General features: G+C 38.3%; 1 protein-coding gene across 3 annotated transcripts in view; it reads left to right on the top strand.

Moving 5' to 3' along the window:
* Positions 1 to 22,476, top strand: part of PTPRB (protein tyrosine phosphatase receptor type B) — a 113,394-nt gene that overhangs the window by 36,129 nt on the left and 54,789 nt on the right. For all 3 annotated transcript variants that reach the window (XR_005021510.1, XM_036865996.1, XM_036865997.1), the window contains 6 exons: positions 5,005 to 5,280; positions 6,181 to 6,438; positions 8,085 to 8,348; positions 10,467 to 10,736; positions 11,744 to 12,004; positions 20,536 to 20,802. Coding sequence is in view for 2 of the 3 variants with exons in the window: in XM_036865996.1 (XP_036721891.1) it covers positions 5,005 to 5,280; positions 6,181 to 6,438; positions 8,085 to 8,348; positions 10,467 to 10,736; positions 11,744 to 12,004; positions 20,536 to 20,802 (1,596 nt within the window). In the remaining variant the exon portion in view is untranslated. The remainder of the gene's footprint in view (positions 1 to 5,004; positions 5,281 to 6,180; positions 6,439 to 8,084; positions 8,349 to 10,466; positions 10,737 to 11,743; positions 12,005 to 20,535; positions 20,803 to 22,476) is intronic.

Genomic DNA, 22,476 nt, shown 5'->3' with positions numbered 1-22,476 from the left:
GGATTTGAACCAGGTTTAGTCTGACGTCAAAGTCAGCCTCCCTGATAAGTTACCTTTGTGTTTACCTTTTTCACATATGTCTTAAATGCCCGAGTAAACTGTAGACTCTCAGAAGCCAAGTATGATGACCCGTAAAATAACATGGCATTCCTCACTCATGTTAATCATGATGCAAATGATTGTCAAAGCTGCTTTAATTGCGAGGCTGTTGAAACTTTGAAAGTTCCTCGCTACCTGAACTTTATATTTAGTGTATAAAGTTGATAAATGAAATGCATGTTAATCTGATATATTAGCATAATATAGTATATCATCTTATAATAAGTCAGAAAGCTGACTATAGTCAAACAGCAACAATTACAAAAGTAAAAGAAAATTACATCTCTATAAATCTATTTAATTAACTACAGATTGTGGGCAATTGCTTTCTCGTCTTCTTCTTCTGCCCTTTTTGAAAAACCTGCACCAAGGAATGGTTTGTGGCTTTTGCCCCACCCTTACCCTGGTTTCCATGAGAAAATTCGCAATTAGTTTATAGGAATAGTTGATGTTCACTCCATTTTATATAGAGTGCTACATAAATGCAGCTTCCAGTCTCCTAGCCACCCTGCTTTTAACTAGAATTGTATCCTAATTCCTGTAAAGGTACAGAAGTTGAATCTGTAATCCATAAAAACTTGATCTCTTGTCCTGGAGTTAGTGCTGAAAGATAAGGTGTGTGTTGGAGAAGTGGGTGGAGGATAATATCCTGGTTGAGGAGACCTTGAGTTGCTATGGAGAAACTTAGACTTCATCTCATGAAAAGTTCTTGGTGCTCCCCGGGAGATGAGGATGGCAGATGTGGGAGAGATATACAAAGCGGTTACTTGGCAACAGTGGAAAAAAGACAGAAAATAAGGCAGACACCCAGAAAACTCAGAGTAATCCAGACACAAGGTGATGGAACACCAGGTTAAGGCAGTAAGATTAGGGGGAAAAAAGAAACGGAGAAGAAAAACATTATTTTTAAAAAATCAATGGAACTTTCCTGGCGGCAGAATTAGATTTAGCTATTATTAGTGTTGTTATTCATTTATCTATGCTACACTATCCAAACCATCAAATGAAAGTTCTGTAAATTTGTCTGTTATTTTTCATAGAGATCTGGTTTGATTTTTTGTTGTTGTTATACTGACTGTGCGACTCATGACATCATTTTCCATCCTGGGACAACTAAGGTGTGATAGAAAAGAACTCACGACTTGGAGTCAAGTGTTAGAAGCTCAGTTGAATTACTTGTTACCTATGTGATGTAAATGAGTCACTTAATGCCTCTGACCCTCTATTACAACTAAGAAAGCACATTGTAAACGATCAGATCCTACACAGATATATTGTGTGCTATTATGACTTCAAAAAAAGCTTTTGGCACTAACTTATGGATTGCCTGCTCTCTTGTTATAAGGCTAAATTTATTTCCAAAATAAATACTATCATTTTGAATTCTAAACACTGCAAATTCCTATAGCAGTAGATAATAATGTTTTAATGACCATACAAAAGAATTTTTAAAGCAAATATCACTTCCATTTTATACATATGTGTGTCTCCCTCTTCTTAAGTCAGATTTTTTTAAAAGGGAAAAAAGGAAGAATCCATTTTGGTTCAGGAATTTAGCTAAACTTTATCAGAAAAAGTAGGTTGACAGCAAACCTACTTATGAAATTCTGGGGCTTCCTGATACTGGTAGATTCACTGAAATACAGCAGCTGAATACTATGGAATTTTGCATTTGGCATTCAATATTCCAGATCCTTCTGGAAATAAATACAAACAAAGATGTCTTAAATTGATGGCTAATGATAAATTTTGATATATTGATTGAGATTAAATTATTGATTTATGGTTTTCAACAGTTCTCAAAGCTTATAATACTTCACTGGTTGCTGTATGTATGAGAGCAGTGGGTGGAAAAACCAGAAAGGCTATAAATGCACACATGTGTGCATTGATATCTCCAGCCATCAGCATAAATTATGTAAGTCAAGTAGGGTTTTCCAATTACATATGACCTGTCACATGATCAAAAGATTACAGACCTATAACTAAATTTTCAAATAGCATTAAAACTCTCTCATATATCTATCTAGATATCTAGATATCTATCTAGATAGGTAGATGGTAGATAGGTAGGTAGATAGATAAATAGATAGATAGATGCTAGATAAAAATAGCACCCTGATGGAAGTATCTAATTTGTTTCTAATAAAATATTGAAAACTTTTTTTTAATACAGCAGAGTTTTCCTTGGGCTTAGATTGAAACAAAGTCTGAAAACTACTGAACTCCTGCCGCATGCATAGCAATAGTGGACCACTGCCAGCAAAGGGCTTTATCACAGCATAAATGGGGTTTTAAGTGTTTGTTTCCAGTGCAGGTTCTTGCAGCCCAGGCACTTCCCAATCTCATTGTTCCTTTGTTCTAGCGGATGTACAAAGGATTGACTGTTTTGTTTTCTGGCTCAGAGAGATTAGATAAAGTCTGCATTTCTGAACTTCACCCTCTAGGCACGCAACCTTAAAATTCATTTTCTATAGCTCACATTTTGCAGATTATATATGTTTAGATTATACCGATCATAAGATCATTTTCTTTAACCTTTATCTGGCTGGGTTGTGCATGTAAGTGATAGTATTGATCCCTTTTGAACAATCACTGGAAAGCAGCTGTCCCTCTCATCCTTGTCCTTAAAATGCCTCTTCAGCAAAAATGTGTCACCTCGGTTGGCTATGACAAGGTTGCTCTTGAGTTTCTCTGGCTATTAGAATCACATGGTAACAAGAAAACTTTCTGTGAGGGGAAATTATGTCCTTTCCTTTTATGATGATGTCCTTAATTATAGAGTGTTATGTAGGATAGAAAATTTAAATAATATTGCCACACACACACACACACACACACAAAACCCATACTGTTTTTCCTCAAGAACCCATAAATGAGAATCATCTTGGGAATTTTTTTTAATTTTATCTTAAGGGTTAGAATGTTAGTTCATGGGAATAAACTGATAAGATTTTTCCAAGTGCTTCTTTTTTTTTGAAGAAGGCAATTAAAGCTATTATCTGTTTAGTTTCCAAAAAAATGGTATTCCACTTTTGCCTCCATTTTGTCAGTGATTCAGAGGAAGTTTCTTTTTATGATCATGTAGACAGAATAAGTTTATATTACGGAGTGCCCACTGTGTACCATGTAAAGTCTCCTCTATATCTTGTTACTCCTCCAAACATCCAAGAATATAAGTACTATTATTATACTCCCCAGACAGAGGGGGAAATGGAGGCTTAGAAGGTTAAGTAACTTCCCCAAGTTACTGATACATGAGGGAGCTGAGATTTGAATTGAGTTCTGACTCCAAAGCCCACGCTCTCTGCCACTTCACCTCCCTGCCTCTATGACAAGGTCATCCCAATTATAGGAGGAACACTAATACTAATACTAATAATAGCTAACATTGAACACTCACTGTATGCCAGACGCTGTTCTGAGTGTTCTAGATAAAATACTCAACTTAATCTTCATAACAATTCTACTGAAAAGATAGCGCTGTTATCAGCATTGCATAGAGGAGACCGCTGAGGCACAAGGATGTTAAGGAATTGCTACCCAGCTACAAAGTGGGAGACCCGGATTCAAGCCCAGGCCGCCAGACTCTAGAGCCTACGCTCTTCAGGTGAACCTGTGCTGCTAGGATATAAACCACACAACCTTATCCTCTAAGCTCACCTGTGCTTTGGGCTCTCAAGGTTTCTGTCTTGGCTTGGCCTTATTTAGCCTATGTATGGAGTCTATAGGTGACCCGTAGTCTACTGAGCTGTCTGGCTATAAATGCCTTCTGAATATAGAATAAGATTACCTTGTTCCTATTTGTATTAATGTTAGTCACAAGTGAAGACTTTCTTAAAACATATACTGTTCTAAGCAGATGCTAGAATTCCTCAATTTCTTTCATGAGTAAGATATAATTTACCAGGAGGTAAAGAAATGAGATCTCTATAGCCATGTCACTAAAACATCTAACCTGACTTCTGAAATTTAGTCTCCAGTATCTTAATCTCACTTTCTAGACCAAGAACCACATAGGATTTCTGAAAATTACTCATATGTAAATGTCAACGTTTCTACTCCCAACATTCAGGGTAAGGAGAGCCTTATTTCTCGGATGGTCCCACTGCATCATCTGCTCACTAAATGTTATTGATTTAGTTCCTAACCTGGAGACGTGCTATTCATCCTATTTCAAGCTCTACAGTGAAGATTCAATACATGGGAAACAGGACTCCTCAAATTGACCCATGGCTTTGAGAATTGAAACTAAGTAAACAGCCAGGTGCAGGACTAACCCACCTGCTCTGGGAGCTCTGACAGATCCAAAATGTCCCAGAACTCAAGTTTAGAAAATCTAGGGACATAGGGAATCCCAGTTGTTGGGAGAATTCATTTTGGTGAGCACACCTAGCCTAGGCTTATAATCAGGTCTGTATCTTTTGTGGTTTTCCGATATCTAAAAACAGCCCAAAGTTTTGTATACATAACCCCCCCAAACCCCACAACCTAAAAAGGGGAAAGTTTAGTACAAATACAAATTTTAAAATTTCGTAATATCTGTATTTTCTGTTGAGATTTTCAGTATTTATCCAGGCAGAGCCTGGATGTTTGTCAGTGTATGAAAAGTGCAAAACTTGCAAGCCAAAGACAATATAACCTTGCTTGGATTTCCAAGCTCAGAGCTATCGTAACAAAAAAAAAGTTTTATTAGAAAAAAAAGAGCTTATATGACTAGTAGCCAAGGTGGATTTCTTTTTTAAGTAAAATAGTAAGTTTGGGAGTGGCATAAAATGCCCATTTGTATCATGAGCAGCAGATTCTTAAAGTTTTGAAGGAAAATGCATCTGGATTACAGCAAGGTAAGCGTGTATCTGCAAAATTCTTCAAGCCGCCTTCTCTTTTTTGTTTTTTGCTCTGCAGATCCTTTACCTCCTGCTAGGTTTGAAGTCAATAAAGAGAAAAGTACTTCCACCAGTTTGCATGTCTGGTGGACTCCTTCTTCCGGGAAAGTCACCTGGTATGAGGTGCAGTTACTTGATGATAACCAAAAGACACAGGGGGCCCAAATTCAAGAAAGATCTTCACGGAATGAATATACATTTTTTAACCTCACTGCTGGTAGTAAATACAAAATTGCCATCACAGCTGTTTCTGGGGATAAACGTTCCTCTACGATTTATGCCAATGGATCAACAGGTAAGACCTGTTTATGGATAGTTGCGTATTTAGTAGTCTATGATTCTTTTGAAATTATATTACATTCAGGAAATGGGAGTAAGAATGCCCCAAGATCAACAATAAATAGATAGGTGGATAGATAGGTAAGTAGGTAGATAGATAGATAGCCAGAGAGACAAATAAATACTGTTTGATACAGAGGAAAGACTGGACTGGAAACAAGGAGATGGGGTTGGGCTGCTAGTTTGCTGGGTGATTTTGAACAAGTCATGGAACTTCTCTGGGACTGGAATTTTCTCCAAAATGAGGAAGATGTTTCCTAATGGCCCTTCTAAGTCAAATGTTAGGCAACAGGATTTTCTGCCTCATTTTCTGAGTTTGTGCAATGATAATTATTTTTTAAATGTTTTCCCTCCCCTGTATATTCTTCTCTTAACTTCAAGTCATGGTGTTTCCTGAATATTCCTATGTTTGGAACAATTCTTTTCTTGCACCCACGCATCCCGTTATCAATGACACATTACCATTTCCTTCCATAACATACTTTCTTATCATTCACTTTCCCCTCATTTTCTCTCCTGCTCTGTTGCTCTCTTTCCAGTTTTCAACTTCTACAGTTCTTTCCTTTCTCTTTTCCCTTTACTGCTATGCCACATCATACTTCATTGACAAAATCTACCTTGATACCTGTTAAGTGGGGGAGACAGATAAACTATGATGTAGCTTTAGGCTGTGGTCTTTGAAAAGAGCATTAATCCAGGTTCCAATAAAATTTCAAGAGTGCTGTTTTCATTAGTTATTACACAAGTTAGATGTACAGAGAAGCATAAATGGATGTGTGGTTTCAAATGAAATGTGTCTGTACCTTCTATAAGGAAATTATGAATGACACTTTGAAAATGCATTGTATCCCACTAGTGCCATCGCCAGTGAAAGATATTGGTATTTCAGCGAAAACGAATTCTCTCCTGATTTCCTGGTCACGTGGCTCTGGGAACGTGGAGAGATACCAGCTGATACTAATGGATAAAGGAATTCTAGTTCAGAGTTATGCCGTGGACAAATCTACTACTTCCTATGCTTTTCATGGACTGATACCTGGTCACCTCTATAATGTCACCATTGTTACCGAGGCTGCAGGGCTGCAAAACTACAGATGGAAACCAGCCAGGACAAGTAAGTTTCCCTAGCTATTCTGAACGAGAATAAAGCTCAAATCAAGGAAATGTTTAATAAACAAGGTTTATTAAATTATTTGGATAATGGTAGTATAGGACAAATTGAAATGCATATGTTGTAGAAGACCTTAATATGTATCCACTTTTCTACTTAGAGAAAGAGGGGTTCCCTCTCATTCTAAAGTTTAGGCTCGTCCTTGACAACCTTTTGAAATAGCAGAGTTAATCACTGATATAGTCTTAGCTTCTCTTTTTAGTTAAAGATTCCTACTTCCTTCTCTTAAACAGGCATCATCCCCTGCCTTTGTGACATCACTCACAATGAACCAGGATTACTCTTCTCAATGCTATACAAAGACCTACTCTTAGGTCTTTGTATAAAGAAACAGCCATTGCCCAAACCCTCTATCCAACAAAACATCTCCTGAGACCCAATTCTATAGAATCTGTTCGCATAGCCTAACATAGCCAGAAAACTAATCTGTGCTAAGTTTTAATGAATCATTTATATACATACTTATTCATTCATTTGTTCATTAAATCAGTATTTATTAGGTGTAAACTATATACCAGACATTGTGGATATAACACTGTCCAAGAGAGACAAAGTCTTTCCCCTCATGGAGCTTACATTCAAGTGGATTCTAATGCTTCTGGTGGGTCTAATGTGTTAATAAATCCCCTCCTTTGGGAAGCTATGTAATTTTAAGAGAAACTCTAAAATATGTAGTGCCTTAGACATTACTCTAGAGAGGAGAGTTCCTGAAATAATAGGAGGTTGGTGGGAAAGATATTTGGGGACACCTATATATTTACATACCTTTCATATCACACCTCAAAGATATATATATATATTCCCAACAAAAATGTACCATATATTTTAAGAATTATTTATGTATATCAAGAGCAAATTGCCCTTCTAACTGGCATATGCAAAAGCAATGTGCCATGCCCATTATTTTTTTTTCTTTTTTTTTTTTTTTCATGCCCATTATTTTAATGAAACATTGTGAATTTATATTATGCCATTAGTGAGGCCCCAAATTATAGCATAGGCAAAAGGTAGAAAATATATTCACCAAAGTGTCTCTCCTTTGTAATCATTTTCCTCTGATGAAATAATGACACAACTCCTAAGCTTTAACTTTATCATGATTCAATATGAAAAAGAAAGTATTTTTAGCACAAAAAATTTTATGATGGCCAGTCAACCAATCTATTTATTATGTACTTGCTATTATTAAATACATAAAGACAGGAAGAAATCAGGCAGATGACATTCTTTGAGGATTCCACTTAAAGATTTTCAGAACTGGAAAAGACCATTTTAAGTTTTTTTGATCAAGCCATCATTAGGCAGTAAGGACCCCTAGGCTTAGTAAGATAGACAGAGCTGCCCAGGGTTGCCCAGCCAACCAATGGCCAAGTTTGAGGCAGAATCTAGTCTCCTGACTGCCATGTTTGTCCTCTCTCCACTAACCAGACAACCTTTCTTTGGTTTTGCAGTATTATTTTTATCTTGTGAAGTTGTTTTCTTCAGAGCAGGGAGTGTGGCTTGTAGAGATTAAGACACAGGTCAAAATTTGGCCATAAGAGTGGTATGATATCCTGAATTAAAGTCTCTTTCCCTTTCTTCCTAATTAGCCCCCATGGAAGTCTCAGATCTGAAGGTGACAAATGATGGCACTTTGACCTCTCTAAAAGTCAAGTGGCAAAGACCTTCTGGAAATGTGGATTTCTACAACATTACACTGTCTCACCAAGGGACCATCAAAGAATCCAGAATATTAGCACCCCAGATTACTGAAACTCAATTTAAAGACTTAGCCCCTGGACGACTTTATCAAGTCACCATCAGCTGTGTCTCTGGTGAATTGTCTGCTCATAAGATGGCAGTGGGCAGAACAGGTGAGTCTAAGGCTCCAGAAATTCCTTAGTTGCTCAAATCACCCTCTGATCCACCTTAGAACAGGATAAGTTAGAGGGAAAATCCCTTTTCCAACCTGGGAAGTATGGTCTACATGACTCAGGGTGTCTATGGGCCAGGCTCCTCTATACAGAGTCAACCCGGGGGTTAATTGCATTTGTCTGATTATTTAAGCAAATGTATTTGGATTGATTCCTGAATGATCTGTATTTCTGGCTCTGCCCTGTGCTATTTCAGGTCACACCACTTAAGTAGCACAAATGAATTAGCATTGATACTAATGAATAAAACATTTCTGATCAACTCTTATAATGAAGGCCAGTTAGCACTTACCCATGTTTCCCATAAATTATTTTATTTATGTCACCAAACATTTATCCAGTGCCTTCTTCCTGTAAATTACCATATTATGAGCTTTGAGAGTTATTAAGATGGCAGAGTTCAGCACACTACACCCTTCAGCCAAATATGGCCAGTGACCTGTTTTTGTATAGCCCCAAACTAAGGGTGGTTTTTACATTTTTAAAGAGATTTTTAAAAAAGAAAGAAAACGAAAGAAAAATGTGAGGCAGAGACCATATGTGGCCCAAGAAGCCTGAAATATTTACTTTGCCGACCCTCACTTTTAAGGAAGTTACATTTTAATCACACAAATGTAGAATACACACACACACACACACAATAAAAATATTATATTTTAATAATGGTAATTATATTGATATTTCCATGGATCAGGCACTAACTAAACACTTTACACCATTATTTCATTCAGTTCTCACCAAAACCGCAAGAGAGGTCCTGATATTATCACCAGTTTATAGGTAATTCGAAGAGGTCAAATAACATGTCCATAGTCATCCAGCCAATAAGTGGTGGGGTTTAAGCCAGGCTGTCCGATTCCAGAGTCCATTGTCTGTGCTATTGGAGATCCCAAGTAAGAGCCATATATATGGTCAGAAAGAAAAGAGAAACAAACTCTCTTTCAGAAGATCAGTAAAGACTTCTGGGAGGAAATGGCCTTTAACTGGGACTTTAAAAATATGAAGCTCTTGGCGAGTTAAGAGGGAAAAGAGGGAAGGGCATTTGAGGTGGAAGGAATAACACAAGCAAAGGCACAGAGGCGGAAGAGCCCAGGAGACTTACAGGTCTACAGAACACGAAACTGGAAGCCAGCATTCAAGAGTGGGGAACGAGGGAGGGGGGCTGCAGGGAGTAGTCAGAGTGAAGACTGGCAGGATATGGGGTCTGATTTAGGAGGGCTACAAACACCACACCAAGGACTTGATGTTTTATTCTGTAGTTAATGGAGAAACCTTAAATGTTTTTGAGCAAAGAATAATAAGATCAGAGTTGTATTGCAAGAAAATTAATCTTTTCCGTTGGAAGAGAAGCATGTTTTGTGACCACAGCATCCAGGGTCTCTTCCAAAAGATGCCACATCCATCACTGTCACCATCATTACAAGCAACATCAGTATTGTCTCTAGGGCTGGTATGCAATCAGAAAAACACAGCGTTTGTATCACTAGGTTATTAACACTGTTACAGAAGATCACATTACTAATATATTACTAAAATGATTTTAACATTCATTTCTCGAGTGTCCAATGGCTCCAGAATGCTCATTTGCAATTCACAAACATCAGGAGGGGATAGAAATGGGTTGTTGGTTTTTTTTTTTTTAATATCTTTATTGGAGTATAATTGCTTTACAATGGTGTGTTAGTTTCTACTGTATAACAAAGTGAATCAGCTATACATATACATATATCCCCATAGCTCCTCCCTCTTGCGTCTCCCTCCCACCCTCCCTATCCCACCCCTCTAGATGGACACAAAGCACCGAGCTGATCTCCCTGTGCTATGCGGCTGCTTCCCACTAGCCATCTATTTCACATTTGGTAGTGTATATGTGTCCATGCCACTCTCTCACTTCGTCCCAGCTTACCCTTCCCCCTTCCCGCGTCCTCAAGCCCATTCTATAGAAATGTTTTGAATTGCAGCTATTAGGTCTCTTATCTACTGTTGCCCATGAAAAGTGAATGAGCATCCTTACTTTTGGATTTTAGTATCTCCTTTTGACATCATTTCACTGTTTAGTTCCAGAGAAAGTTGGGGACCTGGAGGCAAACAGCAATGGTTCTACAAGGTCCCTGGTAGTGAGCTGGTTGCCCCCTGCTGGAGACTGGGAGCAGTATCGTATCCTGCTCTTGAATGATTCTTTGGTGCTGCTCAACATCACCGTGGGAAAGGAGGAAACACACTATGTCATAGGTGATGTGGGGCTCATACCAGGAAGACAGTATGAGGTCGAAGTCACTGTTGAGAGCGGCAATCTGAAGAATTCTAAGCGTTGCCATGGCAGGACAGGTAAGCGAATATCAAGGTGTTAATGACTGCTGGAACCTTAATTTGGTCCTTCTTCCAAGTAACCCAGGTAACCATCAATGTCATACCCCAGGATTCCCTGTATTTGAGACATTATAGACTGACAAACTGAAATAGGTTGGTAATGTTTAATTTTGTCAAATTAGAGTATTAGAAATCACTTCCACTAGTAGCTTCACTGTTTTTTTAAAAGAAAGACCTTTCTAACACCAAAAGAACAGGAAGGAAACAATCTGAGAGAATCCTCCCCACAAAGTAGATAGTTGATAACCTTTTGCTGGTGATCAGTGTTAGAGAATCACTGCCCTGACCCACTGTTGACTAATGGGGGATTTTCAGGTACCAAGGAAGTGTTGTTAAAGTGGAGAGGGATATATTCAGATTTTAGGGCAGAGGAGAGTGAGGCTACTGAGACATGAGTTTTGGTATTCTTGCTGTCACCATTATACTGTAATTCCTTGGGCAAGTCACAACCTCTCTGAGTCCATTTCCTCAACTTTCAAATAAGAGAGTTGACCTGCTAAACTCAACAATTCTATGAAAATCCCTGTGACATGGAATGCTCCATACTTGGAGTGCAATTCAAATATATTCTTTTAGTCTTGCCTGATAATAAGGAAATAACTACACTGACGCAGTGTTCTTAGAAGAATGTCAGAGAAATGGACCAAGACACGTCTTTAGCTTGCCCACTGTGTCTTCCAGTTATCTCTTCATTTTCCAAATATTAATATCTGCTGGAGGATGATCAAAAATAAATGACCCATAAAGTATTTTCCAAGAGTATTCTTTTGAGTCCTTATTTCTGGTTATGTTACACGAACAAAGTTTTTTTGTGATTAGCTTTTTTTTTCTAAATGCTCATAAGCATTCAGAAAAGAAATGCTCAACTGGAACACTCCTGTGGATGGAAGAGAACAGATCTCTAAAGAATACTGGAGTGTATCCAAGTTAATCAATGACCCGAATGTCCATTGCTTTTTCCCCAGTGCCCCTGGCTGTCCTTCAGCTTCGTGTCAAACACGCCAATGAAACCTCACTGGGTGTCATGTGGCAGACCCCTGCAGCAGAATGGGAGAAATACATCATTTCACTAATCGACAGAGACCTCTTACTCATCCACAAGTTGCTCCCCAAAGATGCCAAAGAATTCACTTTTACTGACCTGGTGCCTGGACGAAAATACATAGCTACAGTCAGCAGTATTAGTGGAGACCTGAAAAATTCATCTTCAACAAAAGGAAGAACAGGTAACATTTTTTATAAATTTTAGGCTTTAAAAGTATCCTGTCTGCCGAATTGTCTAACATTCAACTTACAAATGTTTTTTAAAAGCCTGTTGTTCTGTAATGGGCATTGTATACTTTTTTTTTTTTTTCATGTTTTCCATGTATTTGCTCTCTGGGCTATAGTCTGGATAATTTCCTCAGCTCTTAGTTTTAGTTCATTAGTTCTATCTAATCTATCTTTCTTTAGTTCTATCTAATCTATTTTAAAATCCACCCACTGAGTTTTAAAATTTAATTGTTATGTTCCTCACTGTTTAACATTTTCTTTGGTTCTCTTCCAAATATGTTTAGTATTCTGTTGCTCTTTCCATTCTCCTCCTTTATCGCTATAAGCAAATTAATGATTTTTATTTTCATTCTATGTCTGATCAGTATAATATCTGCAATATTCAGGAGTTCAGTGCTGTTGTTTACTGAGTTTTCTGCCTTTTTCTCATGGTGCTTACTTCCTTAAATGTTTGTGATGTTTTATTCTAAACTCATATACCTTGGGATTTTATTCTGTGGGAATTCTTTGGGCCCTTTTTTGAAGGTGGGTTTCAGAAAGAATTTTCTTTTCACTTGATTCTTTCAGGTGCACAGGATTGCTGTCAACCCAGACCTATTTTAATCTAAATTGTCAACTTGAGGTTTTTTGATCACCCAGGGTTTTATGAATTTGGGTTGCAAACTCACTGAAGCTGTCTTGACATTATGAATTCTCAGTGGAAATTTCTTCTTCTCCACCTAGTATTAAGGAGGCTGCAGTATATGAGGAATAGAGAGGAAGTATTTATTTCACTTACGCTTAGAATGTAAAGTTTCAGGATCCAATATTATGCAGAGTCACCTATGAGGTTCCTCACCCTGGGAAAGTCCTATTCATAGCTCTTGCAAAGCTATAAAATCAAAGCTTAAATTTATGTTTGAAAGATGCCCTCATGGTGACAGTCTGCTTCAGTGATCCAGTTACCTCTCTGTCACTTTCTTATAGGTCTCTGAGAATTCCTTACATTCTTGACAACTCATTCATGCATTTACATTTTTATGTTTTATCCAACATGTGCAGTTGCGTGTATTGGGGGGATTTTCATGGTTTGTGCCAGCAATGAAAGTCCAAGGCATTGTTTTAGACTTAAGATCATTTTCATTATTCCCACCACTCATATTGCTGTGTCATATGGTAAGTGAATGTTTAACTTTGTAAGAAACTACCAAGCTGTTTTCCAAAGTGGTTGTAAAATTTTACATTCCCACCAACAATGTATGATATTTCCAGTTCCTCCATATTCTCAGCAACACTTGGTATTTTCAGTTTGTTTGGTTTTTTAAATTTTAGCCATTCTAATAAATGTGGAGAGGTATCTCATGTGATTTTAATTTGCCTTTTCTTAATGACTAATGGTTTCAAGCATTTTTTTTCATATGCTTATTTACCATCCACTTATCTTTTGTGGAAGAAGATATTTTCAAATGTTTTGCCCATTTTTTAATAGGGTTCTTTGTTTCTTATCATTGAGTTTTGAGAATTCTTTTTTTTTTTTTTAATTTTACTTATTTATTTATTTATTTTTGGCTGTGTTGGGTCTTCGTTTCTGTGCGTGGGCTTTCTCCAGTTGCGGCAAGCGGGGGCCGCTCTTCATTGCGGTTCACAGGCCTCTCACTGTCGCGGCCTCTCTTGTTGCAGAGCACAGGCTCTACTCATGCGGGCTTCAGTAGTTGTGGCGCACAGGCTCAGTAGTTGTGGCTCGTGGACTCTAGAGTGAAGGCTCAGTAGTTGTGGTGCATGGGCTTAGTTGCTCTGTGGCATGCGGGATCTTCACCGACGAGGGATCGAACCTGTGTCCCCTGCACTGGCAGGCGGATTCTTAACCACTGCACCACCAGGAAAGTCCCTATACCACATTTTCTTTATCCATTTGTCTGTTGATGGGCACTTGGGTTGCTTCCATATCTTGGCTATTGTAAATAGTGCTGCTATGAATACTGGGGTGCATGTATCTTTTCAAATTAGTGTTTTCATTTTTTCCAGTATATACCCAGGAGTGGAATTACTGGATCATATGGGAGTTCTATTTTTGGTTTTTTGAGGAACCTCCATACTGTTTTCCATAGTGGCTGCACCAATTCACATTCCCACCAACAGTGCATGAGGGTTCCCTTTTCCTCCCATTCTCCCAATATTTGTTATTTGTAGACTTTTTGATGATAGCCATTCTGACAGCTGTGAGGTGATAGCTCATTGTGGTTTTGATTTGCATTTCTCTAATAATTAACAATGTTGAGAATCTTTTCATGTTCCTGTTAGCCCCCTGTATGTCTTCTTTGGAAAAAATTCAGGTATTCTGCCCATTTTTTGATTGGATTGTTTGTTTTTTTATACTGAGTTATACAAGCTGTTTATATATTTTGGATATTAACCCCTTGTCAGTCATATCATTTGCAAATATCTTTTCCCATTCTATAGGTTTTTCTTTTTGTCAATGATTTCCCTCACTGTGCAAAAGCTTTTAAGTTTAATTAGGTCTCATTTGTTTATTTTTGCTTTTATTTCTTTTGCATTAGGAGACAAATCCAAAAAAATATTGCTACGATTTATGTCAAAGAGTGTTCTGCCTATGTTCTCTTCTAGGAGTTTTATGATTTCCAGTCTTACATTTGGGTCTTTAATCAATTTTGAGTTTATTTTTGTATATGGTGTGAGGAAATGTTCTAATCTCATTGTTGTACATGTAGCTGTCCAGTTTTCCCAGCACCACTTGCTGAAAAGACTGTCTTTTCTCCAATGTGTATTATTGCCTCCTTTGCCATAGATTAAATAACCATAGGTGTGTGGGTTTATTTCCGGGCTCTCTATCCTGTTCCATTGATGTATGTGTCTGCTTTTGTGTCAGTATCATACTGTTTTGATTACTGTAGCTTTGTAGTATAATCTGAAGTCCGGGCATTTGATAGTTCCAGCTTTGTTCTTTTTTCTCAAGATTACTTTGACAATTCACGGTCTTTTGTGATTCCATGTGAATTTTAGGATTATTTGTTCTAGTTCTGTGAAAAATGACATGGGTATTTTGATAAAGATTGCATTAAATCTATAGATTACTTTGGGTAGTATGACCATTTTAACAATAGTAATTCTTCCAATCCAAGAGCACGGAATGTCTTTCCATTTCTTTGTATCGTCTTCTGTTTACTTCATCAATGTTTTTATAGTTTTCAGAGTTTATACTTCACCTCCTTGGTTAAGTTTATTCCTAGATATTTTATCCTTTTTGATTTATGGTTGTCATGGGATTCACATATGCTGACCTACAATTATATCTACTTGTTTAAAACCGATAGTCATTTAAGTTCAAACACATTCTAAAAGACCTATATTTTTTACTCTCCTCCCCCACATTTTGTGTTTTGATGCCATATTTTACATCTTCCGCTTATCCCTTAACTGTATAGTGTTATTATAGTTGTTTTTACAATTTTTTATCTTTTAATGTATGTACTGGCTTATTTAAGTAGTTGATCCTCCATTCTTATTATATATTTACCTTTCCTAGTGAGATTTTCCCTTTTGTTTAGATTCTTACTTCTTTTCTATTTAGAGAAGACCCTTCAACATGAACTCTTAGTTTTTACTTGTCTGAGAAGTTCTTTATCTCTACTTCTATTCTAAATGATAATCTTGCTGGGTGGAGTATCCTAGGTTGCAGGTTTCTCCCTTTCAGCACTTGAATATATCATGCCACTCCCTTCTGGCCTGGAATATTTCTGCAGAGAAATCAGCTGATAGCCTTATGGGGATTCCCCTGTATATGAGTCTTTGTTTTTCTCTTGTTGCCTTTAGAATTTTCTCTTTAGCTTTTGCCATTAATTATGATATGTGGTGTGGCTCTACTTGGGTTCGTCTTGCTTGGGACCCCCTGCACTTCCTGAACCTGGATATCTGTTTCCTTCTTCAAGTTTGGGAAGTTTTCAGCCATAATTTCATCAAATACATTTTCAGTCCTCTTCTCTCTCTCTTCTCCTCTGGGATCCCTATAATGCAAATGTTGGTACACTTAATGTTATCCCAGAGATCTCTTAAATTGCTTTCACTTTTTAAAATTTGTTTTTCTTTTTGCTGTTCTGATTGGGTGATTTACATTATTCTATCTTCCAGATCACCTATGTACCACTTAGTCTGCTCTTCATTCCTTCTAGTACGTTTTTTTTAGTTCAGCTATTGAGTTATTCATTTCTGATTGGATCTTTTTTATATCTTCTGGTTCCTTGTTTAAATGTTCACTGTTTAGATAAATTCTTTTCCCTAATTCAGTTAACATTTTTATTACCAATGTTTTTAATTCTTTACCTGGTAAATTGTTATTTCCGTTTCATTATTTATTGTTTTAGGGAGTTTTGTTTGCTCTTTCAATTGAGAGTAGTTCCTCTGCTTTTTCATTTTGCTTAATTTTCTCTGCCTCTATGAATTTAGATGAAACAGTTACCTATTGTGGTCTTAAAGGGGTGTTCTTATGTGGGAGCATCCCTATACAGGCTGTGTTCACCCAGTGTCTTTGGTGCAAGAGCTGGATTTGACATGAACGCAAGTTACATCTTTATGCAGAGTGTTGTTTTAGGGTGATAGATGGCAGCTGTCACCTTGGTAGAGGTTGGGCTGGAGGTGGAGGGGCTAGAGCTGGTGCCAGGTGTGAGGTGGGACTTCCTCTCTGTTCAGTGACCATCATTGCCCTGTCAGGGGTGGGGTCTGATCCCAAGTTGCTGGGCAGAAACCCTGAGGATCAGGCTCGAGCTGACTTTGTTCACTTAAGTGTGTGTTTTCCCTCTCCCAGCACCAGGGTCTTTACCCCAGAGGAGGGGAGTGCTGAAGCAAGTGGGGCCTGTGTGCAGACAGAGTTCCAATGCGCTGCCCGTGTAGGTGTCTATGGCTCCACTCAGATGCAGCCTCTGGTGCAGGTCCCCTTTGTCTCTCCCAGCTGATCACTACTGCCTGCATCCGCTGCCCCCACCCTGTTGCGGAAATGCTCCACAGGGCAGGTGGGACCCATGTGAGCTCTACATGTATCCGGAGGTTAGCTGTGGTGGAGTGGCCACCCCGTCAGAGATCTGGGCAGTCTGAGGCACTGCTTGAGTAAGCACCAAGGATAGACGTGCTGCCCCACCCAGCCTCCACCCCGGGGTGGAGCTGCTCCGGGTCACCTCTGGGTCCCACAGTCAAGTTTCTTCCCCAGCCGTGGCTGCCCCAGATCCAGTGCCACGTTGTGGCATGAAGTGAGTGGGGTCAGAATGGTTGCTTGGCTTGGGCTGGTACGTGTGCCAGGCAGTCATGGGAAACTCGGCAGCCACTAGAGCAGACCTTTCTCTGCTCTGCCTTGGCGGTTAGCCAGCATGTGTGTGCCCCTCATGAATGGAGTCCAGACTTCCTCAGCTCTTCTCTTTGTCCCAGAAGTTCTCCAACCAGCTAAGGGGGCTTGTCTCCTCATGTAGGACACCAAGACTGAGATGCCCAAACTTGGTTTAACTTGCTCACTCCCCAGGTTGAGTGTCCACCAATGTCATCTCCCTTGTCCTCTGAGTCCCCTCTGAGGTGCACAGGTCCTGACCCAATCACTTCTGTTCCCTTCCTACCCTATTACGTGTATATCTTTCTTACAGTCTTGGTTGTACAAGAGTCTTTTTGCCAGTTTCCAATTAGTTTTCAGTGATAATTACTCCACATGTAGATGTATTTTTGAGGACAGGGAGGTGAGCATCCTGTCCTCTTACTCCACCATCTTGATCTCCTCCCCTGGTTTGTCTTTTCATTAATTTATTAGTATATCTTGCAGAACATAAGTTTTTAATTTTGATGTCAGTTTACCATTTTTTTTCTTTCATGAATCATGCTTTTGGTGTCATACCTAAGGAAACTTTGTCTAACACAAGGTCACCAAAATTTTCTCCTAGAAGCTTCATAGTTTTAGGTTGTAAATTTAGGTGTATAATCAATTTTGAGTTAATTTTTGTATATGTGTGAGATATGGGGCAAAGTTTATTTCTTTGCTTATGCACACCTAATAATTCCAGTCCTATTTGTTGAAAAGACTCTCCTTTCTCCACTGAATTGCCCTTGCATCTCTATAAAAAAAAAAATCAATTGACTATATATATGTGTTTGGTCTATTTCTGGACCTTCAAGTCTGTTCCATCAGTCTATGTGTCTACTTTTTTGCCAGTATCACACTGTCTTCATTACTGTAGCTTTCTAGAAGTTTTGAAATCAGATGATGTTAGTCCTCCAACTTTATTCTTCTTTTTCAAAACTGTTTTGGCATATTAATTCCTTTGCTTTCCATATGAAAGTTAGAATTGGAATTGAATCTTTTGATCCATGTACAGTAATGTATTTTAATAAGTATGTTTGTACCTAAATCCAAAAGTCAGTGATTTCTGAGAAGGGTTGTGCAAGGTTCCAATCCCTTTGATTATCATAATTCTGGGAAGAGGCACAAAGGAGATGTATGTTGATCAAGTACCAACTTCAAGATCTGTGTAAAAGATTTGTCAATGGACAGGTTAAAAATCACAGTAGTTGTTAATTAGGTAAAGGGCACAGGCTCACAGGTGAGACAAATCAGGTTTTGGACGCCAGAATGACAATTTGTTAGCACTGTTGTATAGGCTAAGTTACTTACATTATGATCCTTGGTTTCCTCCTCTGTAAAGGGAATTAAAAAAATCAACTCTATAGAGTTTTGAATGAGTATCCAATGATATAACATCTATAAAGCATAGAGTCCATAACTGGCACATAACAGGCAATCAGTTGTTATCATTATCATTATCATTATTATTATTATATAATACTGTAACATATAGTATTGTAGCATTTTCATGTATGATAAGAATAGTCCTCTTGAGAATGTGCCAATAAAGAATTACCAGTTTCCTAGACTACAATCTAATCATCAGGTTAAAGGGATTTCCCAATACCACCCCATAACAACCATCAGCTCCAGTAGATCATGTGGCTTTGAGTTCTCACGGGGTAGGGACAGATGAAATAACATTAAGTAAGCAATCTTCAATATACGGATTGCCAACAAACACATGAAAGAATGCTCAACATCATTAATCATTAGAGAAATGCAAATCAAAACTACAGTGAGATATCATCTCACACGAGTAAGAATGGCCATCATCAAAAAATCTAGAAACAATAAATGCTGGAGAGGGTGTGGAGAAAAGGGAACACTCTTGCACTGTTGGTGGGAATGTAAATTGATACAGCCACTATGGAGAACAGTATGGAGGTTCCTTAAAAAACTACAAGTAGAACTACCATACGACCCAGCAATCCCACTACTGGGCATATACCCTGAGAAAACTGTAATTCAAAAAGAGTCATGTACCACAATGTTCATTGCAGCACTATTTACAATAGCCAGGACATGGAAGCAACCTAAGTGTCCATCAACAGATGAATGGATAAAGAAGATGTGGCACATATATACAATGGAATATTACTCAGCCATAAAAAGAAACGAAATTGAGTTATTTGTAGTGAGGTGGATGGACCTAGAGTCTGTCATACATAGTGAAGTAAGTCAGAAAGAGAAAAACAAATACCGTATGCCAACACATATATATGGAATCTAAGAAAAAAAAAAAAAAAGGTCATGAAGAACCTAGGGGTAAGACGGGAATAAAGACACAGACCTACTAGAGCATGGACTTGAGGATATGGGGAGGGGGAAGGGTAAGCTGTGACAAAGTGAGAGAGTGGCATGGACATATATACACTACCAAACGTAAAATAGATAGCTAGTGGGAAGCAGCTGCATAGCACAGGGAGATCAGCTCGGTGGTTTGTGACCACCTAGAGGGGTGGGATAGGGAGAGTGGGAGGGAGGGAGATGCAAGAGGGAAGAGATATGGAACATATGTGTATGTATAACTGATTCACTTTGTTATAAAGCAGAAACTAACACACCATTGTAAAGCAATTATACTCCAATAAAGATGTTTAAAAAAAAAAAAAAGTAAGCAATCTTCAAAAATAGCAGCCTTTTATGTATCTGCCAATCCCATACTCCTAATTTATCCCTCCCTCTCCTTCCCCTTTGGTAACCATAAGTTTGCTTTCTATGTCTGTGAGTCTGTTTCTGTTGGTAAATAAGTTCATTTATATTATTTTTTAGAATTCACATGTAAGTGATATCATATAATAAAAAAAAATAGCAGCCTTTTATTATTTAAAACTTAAAAATCAAGACTACCTAATAGGCATGCATCATCTTATCCTTGGATCTGAAATAATTTTGATTTCCCATATAAGCAGCTTTTTCAGAGTGGTAGAGTCTGTGTAGAGGTATAGTTCTCCATATTTCACTTGAAATAAAGCTGAGTGTCTATATCAAAAAATATATATATATATATTTTTAGCATTTTCAAGACTCCATTTTTTACTCATTTTTGTTATACTTCCTTAGGGTGACGAAGTGTCATCTGTTTTTTCTTCCCTGTCTATTCTGTTTTAGTGCCTGCCCAAGTGACCGGCTTGCATGTGGCCAACCAAGGCACAACAAACAGTCTATTCACTAACTGGACCCAAGCATTGGGAGACATAGACTTCTACCAAGTCTTACTGATCCATGAAAACGTGGTCATCAAAAATGAAAGTGTCTCCAGTGACACCAGCAGATACAGCTTCCACTCCCTCAAATCGGGCAGCCTCTACTCCATGGTGGTAACCACAGTAAGCGGAGGAATCTCTTCCCGACAAGTGGTGATGGAGGGAAGGACAGGTAAGAAGAGTGTCTGTGACCTATGGCGATCTGAGCACGTGGAACCTCCAGGGTATATCCTAGGCGTTTTAAAACATCCTAAAGACAGACCCAACTCTGATCTTCCTAAAAGCCAAGTTTCAATACTATCCAGATGGTACATGTTGATCTCCCAGGAAGGGAAATTGGATGATGGGTGAGAGTAGGAGAGAATGAATTCTAAATTTTCTAAAATCTCCAATACATGTGTCAGAACTCCTAGAAAACCCTTTGCGATGACATGATAGTCATCTGCTACTTAAGCTTATTCCTTCATCTAGCCAATTTTCTTTGAAATATTTATGTCCGATTAAGGTAAACAAGTCATGAACTTTTTAAAAAAAGTATCTTCCATTCTCTTTCAATTCTTGGTTTCAAGACACAGGAAAAAAGAATGATCTCCAACTTCTATGGTCAAAAGTTAAGCTAATAAAATAACCCAATCCCATATATTTTCACAAGCAACATTAAACAGTGCTTAATACTGTACGCCACCTAAACAATGTTCCTTGACCTTAAAGAGCTCATAGTCAAATAGGGCAGAGAGCTAAGTAATCAAATAAATGTCATATGGTCATATGGTCATATGTGTCAGGCAGAGGTGCAGCACCAAAGAAGGGAATATAATTTTCTACACAACACAAAGAAAGAACATAAACAAACAATATAAAATGTATATTCCAGTTTCTTAGAAAGATATACAATTAAATAAATCCAATAGAAGCTTTAATAATTATTAGTGAATTCAAGTCAGTGACTTTGCCAGTTTAATTTCATATGATTATGTTAAGTTGGATGTCAGTCTCCTCCCTCTATATTTCCAATGCTCAGATTCTGAGTATCAGCGTCAGGTATCCATAGATATATCCTTTTCTAAAATCATGAATCTCACCTGCTTAATGAACCCAAGGACCATTAACTTCATTAACTCTCCCAAAAGAGCAACTAAGTCATTGAAAAGATATTTCATAGTCTAGGTAGAAATTCACTGATGTCTGCCCATTTCTGTCATTCTGTGGCAACTGATACTGTTGCCTGTGTTCTTCCTGATACCTTCCTTCTTCTCTTTTAATGGTTCTTGGCACCACCCATCAATGTAGCATAATTGGGGGTGAGGGACTGAAAAGCTTAGTTGGGGAATCAAGAGGCCTAGATTCCGGTCCTAACTCTGCCATTCACTTATCTGTCTAAGCCTTCATTTTCTCTTCCATCCCCAGTAAGTCACCCCAACACTGGGTATCAGAGTGGGGAAGGAGAAATAACAAGTTGAGGAGAGGAGTTGAAAAGGACCTTGCATCCATTTCCCAGTGAGTTGAGTTGCAGTTGTATTAGTCAGATTAGGCTGACTTATTTCCTGCTTATACAACTGTACAATGTGGGTGTTCCTGACTGGACAACTCTATTGGTTGGTTCTTCTCTAAGCAGTAATTAAGGGACCCAGGCTCCTGCCATCTGTGGTTCTTCCTTCCTCATGAGAAATACATGATGCAGCCTCTTGCAGCCCTCAGAGGTCTCTCCATTTCTTCAGAGAATGGAGGTTATGGGGAGGAGGAAGACTACTAAAGCTGGAAGTAAACACATCACTTCCACCCACATTCCATTAACGGGAACACGGTTGTATGACTACACCTAACTGCAGGGGCGGCTGGGAAATAC

The sequence above is a fragment of the Balaenoptera musculus genome, chromosome 10 (genome assembly GCF_009873245.2).
Source record: "Balaenoptera musculus isolate JJ_BM4_2016_0621 chromosome 10, mBalMus1.pri.v3, whole genome shotgun sequence".
NCBI lineage: Eukaryota > Metazoa > Chordata > Mammalia > Artiodactyla > Balaenopteridae > Balaenoptera > Balaenoptera musculus.
Note: the sequence above shows the minus strand (reverse complement) of the source record. Positions and strands in the feature narration are given on the sequence as shown.